Below are 8,355 nucleotides of genomic sequence, written 5' to 3' on the forward strand. Positions count from 1 at the left end.
TTGGTGTGGACTATCTTACAATCAAGTAGAGGATCATAAAGAACAACAGAGCCAAGGACGGTTGCCCAAAGGATTGCGCCCAAAGTTAATGGTGATACGATCCTATCACCATTCTTTATTTTCTGCTTAATGGGACAAATAAGATCAAGTTTTAAAGTCCAGGGTTTTGACGATCTAAATGGTTTGACCGCTAAACATATTGTTCATGACTTCCGAGGGAACCGTCACTCCGTTCATGTAACCATTAAGATTATTGTTCATGACATTATTCTTTTGACTTCTAGATTTAGGAGTACACTTTAGAAGGTCGGCGCCATGTCATGGCGTCAATACCTCCTTTGGCGCGATAGCCCATCTCCCTCTATAAACTCGCCTTCTCGACGCTGTGATTAACGCATTTGGGTGGGGAGCCTCTCCCCGGGTGATGGTTCAAAAAAGAAATTGTTTTGAGTCCTTGACGAAGGTCTTTTTTGTTTAATGCGATTACATCTTCTCCGAAATTCCAACATTCTCGAATGGAATAGAAAAAAAAGTGAGGTGGCCTAAGCACAAATGCTCGATTACAGCCATAAAATCCTGTAACCTGCACGCACAGATCATACTATACAGCCCCCCTCCCGGCGCACGTTACCACGTCGTGCATATACACAAGGGGACGTGATATGTGTACACAAACGTAAGCTCCCTACAATGCCGCGGCGGCCTCGGACTCCGGCGCCCTCTGCTCCTTGGCGGCGTCAACGAACCCCACGTACAGATCCGATTGCCCGGTGTCGCACCTCGGCAGCGCCGTCCTCGCGCCGCCGTCGGCCATGGTCTTCACGAACGCGACGAACCGCCGCCAGTTGTCGCCCTCGAACAGGTTCCGGTTCATGCGCAGGTACGTGAACGCGCTCAGCCCGGCGGCCTCGGCGGTGGCGGCCACCTGCGCGAACGCCTGCTCGTCGTACCGCTCCAGCGCGTTCTCGCCAGCGAGCTCCACGCGCGCCGCCCGCGCCGCGGCCCTGACCTGCTGCACCAGGAGCTCCGGCGAGCAGCCGGCGTGGCCGGGCTGCTGCTCGTCCTTCATCTCCATGCACGTGAAGTTGAGCACGGTGCCGTGCCTGGCCAGCATCTGCGCGATGGGCTCGTACCCGTCGTGGTGCCGCGTGTTGTAGTACCCCGCGGTGAGCTCGGCGGCGTGGGAGCGGGTCCGGTAGTGCCAGTGGATGCCGGCGACCTTGGCAGACAGCGTGACGCCAGTGCCGCCGAAGATGGCCTCGGCAGCGGCCAGCACGCGGTCGCCGTGCTCCAGGAGCATCCCGGAGTACCACTTGAGGAAGAAGTGGCCGTACTCGGTGCTCCACGTGCCGTCCCGGCGGAAGAAGCCCGTCTCCTCCGGAAACTGCTTGTATTCACCAGCGTCGTGCGGCCCACTTGTCCCCCAGTTCTCGTGCCCCGCCGCCACGGCCGCCGCCTGCAGCGACGCCCGCATGTACTTGTCGTAGCACTGGAACTCGCCGATGCCCGGGAAACTCCACGTCCCGTTGGCCTCCGGGTAGGAAGGATACCTCAGCTCGCCGCAGGGGCCCAGGCCAACCTGGACCTCGGCGATGACGGTGCCGAGGTAGCCGGCGAACCTGTCGCGGAAGCTGCGCATGTAGTCGGAGTAGACCTGGACGGGGGTCCGGCCCTTGAGCACCGGCAGTGTGTCGCAGCCGAGGGAGATGTACTCGGGGTTGCGGCGGCCGGACCTGTCCGTGTACACGATGTCCGGGTCGGCGCTCACCTCCTCCAGAACCCATGGCGGCAACGGGATGCTGCAAACAACAATTTCAGTCAGCCATTTGTCCCCAATTCTCATTCGCTAATCATGTATCTAATTTGGCACACGCAAACAATAACCTAATCAGCTAACCCCATTAAAATAGAGAACTATTTTTGTATACTCGCCGATTGCTTGTCCAAGTGGAACTGCATATCATTGCCAAACGTGCAAGGAATGACAAAGTGAGCCTGTAATCAAACGCCATGTAGCACTAACTGAACAAGTTGTTACTCAACAACAGAACACTTGCACAACCAGAGCATACTGAACCGACAAATTTCTCCCAGATTCGAGAGGAAAACCTAATCGAATTAAACCAATTTAACTGCGGTTTTTTACTCGCGCTGTATGGTTGATTGATTCTATTGCAGCGCAGTCCATGATGCTGGCAAGTAAATGAGATGGATCATCGGCAAGGCGGAGAGTTGCTTACTTGCAGGAGTCACCGACGTTGCCGCCGCACTGATGGAAGGACATGACCATCTGGAGCCGTAGGCCGGCGCGCTCCACCATGCGCACCAGCTCGGCGTAGCCCTCCCAGTCGTAGCGCCCGGGGCCGTCGCGCTCCACCACGCCCCACCACACGTCCACCATGACGCCCTCCACCCCGGCGCTCCGCAGCGCCATCAGACTCACCGCCAGCGCCCGCGCGCGCGACACCTGGCCCCGGGGGCCCACCGTGTCAAGCGGCAGCATCACGAACACCGGCACCCCGCCCCTGCTCGGCCGGCCGCCGCCCGCGTTCGCCTGCTGGACCTGGCCGTGCAGCAGCTCGGCCGGGATCGGAGCGGGAGCCTCCATCGGCGCCGGCGGGGCCTGCGCGGCCGCCCTGAGGGCGCGGAGCCGGGCGGGCGCCTGCGGGGCGGCGACGGAGGAGGGCGGCGCGTCCTCGGGCCTGTGGAGGAGCTTGGAGCAAGGGTCGAGCGGCGCGAGGAAGGACGTCGAGGACCGCAGCGTCAGCGCCATGATCCGCTACGCGTGCTGGGAGGAGACGCTCGGCGAGAAGAGAGTCGTCGGAGGAAGAGAGTAGGAGAGGGGATTGCTTGGCTTGGCTTGGGTCCTGTGAGAGTACGACGAGACTTTTCTATCGGCTGAACGAACGGAACGGAATGAATGGAGCTCGGTGTTGTGGGGAGGTGGGCTGTGGGGCGCGGTATATATAGGCGAATTTTCGATTTTCTTCCGCGGGGGGCGGAGGAGGCGCGTGGCGAGTGCTTATCGCTAAACTAATTGGCCACGGTGGAGTGGAGTGGAGTGGATACTTCGGGTCGACACTTTTCCTCTCCCATGCATGCACGCCTAGAGCACAGTACTCCATTCTACTAGTACTAGTAGTAATATCTTTTCCATTTGCACTTTTGAGAAGGAGTTTATCCATTTGCAAGGATTCAATTTGCTTCGCGGGGAGATTAGTTGGGAGGTCGACACCTGTACTGGTTTCATGACTAATTAGCACCGCACGTTAACACGTGTAGGTGAGTGAGTGAGATCGGTTGGGCCAAGGACCCGCTAGACGGGCTATGTCATGGCCTGGCTTCATGGGAACCGGGAGGCGAAGATTATCTCTGGCCGGCGCGTGGCGGGATGCGAGGAAGTCGGGTGACGAGCATCACTTATCGGTGACTAAGCTGAGTGTTTTCGGATAATCGACGAGATGCGTAGCGTGATTGGTCGACTAGATCGGCTTAAGGCGTGCCGTTCGAGTGATCCTCTTAACTCAACGTCCCACACGCCTGAGCCTGGCAAACGACATTTGGCATTGCCAATACTTCCTTCGTTTCATAATGTAATACATTCATGTTTTTTCAGATTCAATTTTTTTCAGATTCAATTTTGATCATAAATTAGATCAATAACACATAAATCATTCTATTGAAAATTTATATCTTTGGAAACTTGTTTCAAATACAAATTCAAAGGTATCTATCATGCTCCCGCCGTTGTCATCCATATTGGTTAAATTTATGATCAGAGCAAAATCTTGAAAAGCGTGAACGCACTGTATTATAAAGTGAAGGGAGTACTTGACAAGTTCACATTTGGCAAAATCAAAAGTTGTCAACATTTGACAACCTTTTACAACGAAAACTGGTATGCAACCAATCTCTAGCCAACATTTGACAGTTATCAAAATTTGGCACGTCAACTTTTGGCATCGGATCGTGAACCAACATGTGGTTGGATAGTTAGAGGGACAGTGGTATCTTCAGCCCGTCCTGGTGCTCGCATTATTCCTGAATTTATTGAAGGATTTCCGGCGACACTCTTTCAGTGGGAGGAGACGTTCCCATCGACGACGAGGCACTTACGGCGACTTCGTAAATCTCAAGATTATATGTCGGCTCGGTCTTTCGGATGTGCTCGTAGGGATAGGATGTGTGTATGCATTCATAGAGGTGAGTGTATGCGTGTATGTATGAACATTTGTGTTTGTACCGTGTTCCAAAAAAATTGGCATCGGACCAACTAGCTCTGAAGTCCTTTCTAGCGGTGCCAATGGGAAGTTGTTAGGCCAACTCCACCGCATGATCCCAGATGGACGTCCAGTTTGGCCGGATTTCGTCCGTTTGGGGCGGTAATGGGTTGACCCATGTCCGCTTCTGTCCGTTGGGTCGCGGGTGCGTCCAACGCGTGGCTGCACCTCAAATCATGTCCGGAATGGACGTGATTAAAAAAACATAAAAACTAAAATAAAATGCCAAAAAAGTAAATAAAGCAAATAAAAAACAGTAAACATTAAAATTAAGCATCACGGCCACAAAACGGTCCAGATCCACGGTTGACATTCTCATAATTAACAATAAAAATAGCAGCCCGCGTGCTCCTGCCGTGCCCTTCGATGTCGTGGCCGCCGTCGTCTTCAATGGCTGCCGGTGTCGTCGTCGTCGCTGACGAGGTCGACGTACTCTGGCGGCGTCCAGAGGTGGGTCGGCGGTCCGTGGTAGACGGGGCCGGGCTGGAAGGCGGGAGGTTCCTGCACCACCTCCTCCTGTGTCGACGCTTCCCGCTCCTACCGCGGTGGCGTGGGGCACCAGTTCACAACCCCCACGGCGTCGGCCATCTCCGGAGCCGAGCACAACCGGCTCCAATGCTGGCCAACCAGGGCCGGGTGGAACGCGGCCACCGGATCCTCCTCCATCACCTCCTCCGCCCTCGTCATCTCCAGCTCGGGGATGACGACGTCGCCGGCCGCAGAGAGGGCCATCGTCTCCTCGATGCCCGGTCATTGGGGCTTATTGTTCGTGTTCATGGAGTCCTCCATGACATGTTGCACGAGCTGGGCCTCCTCCTTCGCTGTCATGCGAGGAGGTGGAGGTGGCGACGGAGATGGGGAAGGCGACGGCGTGGGCGTGAGGCCGCGCACCCGCGTACGCCCGTGCACCTCCTGACATGGCCGCCGCGGCCCTGACGCCGTGCTCGTCCTGTAGCTAGGTGTCCCAGAGCACAGATTCGGGAGCGTACCTATCGGCATAGTAGAGGTCGTCGGGAAGGAGACGACGGCGGCGCTCGATCTTATCGCGGCGCGCACAGCCGCTCATCGGGACCTGCGGGATCGGGACCCGGTCGGCCGAGAGGTGCCAGTTGTTGGGGAGTGGACGTTGCTCCACGGGACCGGAGTCCTCATCTCCCAATAGCGCCGACGAGCTCGAGGATGGGGAGAGGCTAGGGTTTGGGGGTGTCGAGTTTCAAGAAGGCAGCGGGCTGGAGTGGGAAGTGTGAACGACGACCGGTCCACGGCCTCCCCATTTAAGAAGGACGACGACCGTGCGCCTGGGCGGATGACAGGTGGGGCCAACCGCGCGTGCGCATTAATGTTGACGGATGGGAGGTAGGTGGCCGCCTGCCACGCGGCCCCGACGCGGACGAGCATCGCGTCCGTATGTTGTCCACCGTGACTCAAACCAGCCTTTTTTTTGAGCATCAGTACAGACACAAGCGCTCATATACACGCGCATACACTCATCCCTATGAACGCACACACGCACACCCTACCCCTATGAGCACCTCCGAGAGACTGAGCCGGCATATCATCTTGAGATTTACGAAATCACCGTAGGCGACTCGTTGTCGATGGAAACGTCTCCTCCCACTGAAAGCGCATCGCCGGAAATCCTGAAATAAATCCAAAAATAATGCGAGCATCATGATTTGAACCCTGATGGGTTGGGGATACCACTGTCCACTTAACATCTCAACCACAGGTTGGTTCGCCGGTGAGGTTGGCCTTAAACAAGATAAGGAGAGTTGCATGGAGATGCAAATGGAGGTGTCGCTGACGCGGCGTGACGCTACGTGTCGAAACTCTGTGCTGTTGGGACCGGACCAGGTCGGGTGTGTGGGCGAGGCCCGGTCGTACGCGAGCCGTTCGTCCGCTGGTTCGCGAACCCTCTTTTGTCACGGCGCGAGGTGTGGCCCGGCTCCGGCCGACCGACCGACGGGGGAGAGACGGAGAGGACTCGTGGCTGGTGACGGAGTCGTGCCCACTTGCGAGTTGGTGCCTCCCCGGCGTCCAGTCACCGGAGGGAGGCCCCCGCTCGTTTTTGCTTGGCGCTCCGTGGCGCTGCCTAGTCACGCAACCAGCCGAGCCGAACGAAGCAGATAGCAGTATTGCGCTTTTTACCTTCTTCGTTCAGTCACTCAGTCAGACGCGTCCTTTTTTTTTCTTTTGCTGCTGATTGACCGGGTGCGCTTTTACTGGTTTTTCGGGGTCACCGACGTGCCGGGAGCCTCCTGCCGTTCGAATTTCTTGGTGCGAAAGCGAAGCAGAGGACGCATGTGGTGAAACCTTGCAATCGGCCCGAGATTACTACCACGTGGTCGGTTTGGAGGCATGCGTGAGTTCTGACTGATCGCTGGGTCCGGGCGGGGGATCTCCTTCGGTTTGAACACCGCTGGCGCGGGCTGTGTCATCACGCCGCGCCCCTAGGTTGGTGAAGGAGGAGAGCACCAACGTATCAGCTGAGCGGAGTACGTACGTCGCACGGTGGGCTGCTGATCAACCACGTCTATCACATTGTCTGTGTTGTCCCTCATCTTTATCTCCTTCCAAGCACGGTCAGACTGATCATGACGATGATCGTCGCCTTTGCCTGCATCGTCGTCAACCCAACACTGTCAAAGCCCAGGTGGAGTGGAGTTACAGCAGTATTCAACTCTCGTTCTAGTATAAAATAAAACACTCCTCGAGGGAACGGGCCTGGCCTACGCGGAACAGAGTCATACACACGCGCAGGTAACATGTCACATGTGCATGCGTACTACTAGTATCACAGTACCCTAACCTAATCTACTTAACCATGTCGATCAAGGACGAGGGGAACAGTGCCGTGCTATGCTATCTGCTGCTGCGTGGGCGACGAGTCGGCGGTGACGCGGCCGCGTGTGGGCGCCGGGGCGAACGCGTGGTCGACATGGCGGCCTTATCCGCCCGCGCACGACCTCGCTCCAGCACGGCCTCGATCTCCTTCTCCTCCGGGATCGTCAAGTTTGGTGCACGCAGTTTCTCTCACTCGGGTGCGCTTTTTTCTCGTTGCGTCTCCTGCCTGGGCCCCCTACCACCGGCGACATTTCGGCCTCTTCTTCTCCCTGGATTTGTGGCTCTCTCCTGATCATGTCAGGAGTCGACTACGGAAAAGGACACACCGAATTTGTTGGGTTGATGTAGGGAAAATATGATGGGAAAAAGAGAGAGCCAAGCAGCCTGGTTTTATGGTCCGGGCTGATCGCTGGCCATGGACGACACGTATGACATTGACAAGGAAGGCTTTGTGCACTTGTGGCTAGTCCAACAAAAGCGTCGCTCGTGAACGTCCACCCTCCACTTTTTCTTTTCTTTTTTGAGTTGGGAGCCTCTAGTCTTGCAAAATTTAAAATTGATTTTGGACTATTTTTTCTCAAATATATACCGTGAGTGAATAGCAAAAAACTACCACATTACGGGCTATCGTTCCGGAAAACTACCGCTTTTTTTAATTTTTTAAAAAACTACCACAAAAGTGGCTGGCTGTTCCAAAAAACCCAAGTGGCCGAACGGTTAAGATTTAACTGAGGTTATGACATGTGGGGCCCGCCCGTCGGGGTTTTGTCGGCCACAGTGCTCACGGCGCGCGGGTGACGGCCGTTAGGGCGCACGGGCCGTCCCGACCAGGTCAAACGGATCCGGCCCGCCCTCACTCTGTCTTCCCCCTCTTTGTCTCCCTCTCTCTCGTGCGCGCCTCCCTCTCCGATGGCGGCGGCGGCGAAACTAGGCGATGGCGGCCATTCAACGGGTGGAGGTGGAAGGGGGGATGGAGGCGGCGAGTTCTCAGAGGTTGATAACTGGCTGGGGAGCGGTAGCTTCGCAACCCAGCCGGCGGCGCCGCCGCCGCCGCAGCGGACACCACATGCTGCAGCTCTGATGCAGGCTCCTACGACACAGGCTACACCGCCGTCGCCTGATGATTGCCAGTTCTCGCTTGAGTACAGAGCAGCGAGGTCTCTTGCTAGGGCTGTGCAGGCAGATCCGGCCAACTCCCAGCACTGGGCCTCTGCATTTGGAGGGGTGGAGT

At 56.6% G+C, this 8,355-nt stretch overlaps 1 protein-coding gene across 1 annotated transcript; it reads right to left on the minus strand.

Moving 5' to 3' along the window:
• Positions 1 to 454: 454 nt before the first annotated feature.
• Positions 455 to 2,952, minus strand: LOC125513690 (beta-amylase 3, chloroplastic-like). Its single transcript, XM_048678851.1, has 2 exons — positions 2,241 to 2,952; positions 455 to 1,799 (listed from the first exon to the last, which is right to left on the minus strand). Exons 1-2 carry the CDS (start codon positions 2,771 to 2,773, stop codon positions 686 to 688), a joined length of 1,647 nt encoding a protein of 548 aa, XP_048534808.1. The 5' UTR covers positions 2,774 to 2,952; the 3' UTR covers positions 455 to 685.
• Between the last annotated feature and the right edge of the window lie 5,403 nt (positions 2,953 to 8,355).

The sequence above is a fragment of the Triticum urartu genome, chromosome 1 (assembly GCF_003073215.2).
Source record: "Triticum urartu cultivar G1812 chromosome 1, Tu2.1, whole genome shotgun sequence".
NCBI lineage: Eukaryota > Viridiplantae > Streptophyta > Magnoliopsida > Poales > Poaceae > Triticum > Triticum urartu.

Coding starts and splice junctions, on each gene's coding strand:
- LOC125513690 (XM_048678851.1), bottom strand. CDS start 2,773: ATGGCGCTGACGCTGCGGTCCTCGACGTCCTTCCTCGCGCCGCTCGAC. Junction 1,800..2,240: donor AACGTCGGTGACTCCTGCAA/GTAAGCAACTCT, acceptor TGTTGTTTGCAG/CATCCCGTTGCCGCCATGGG.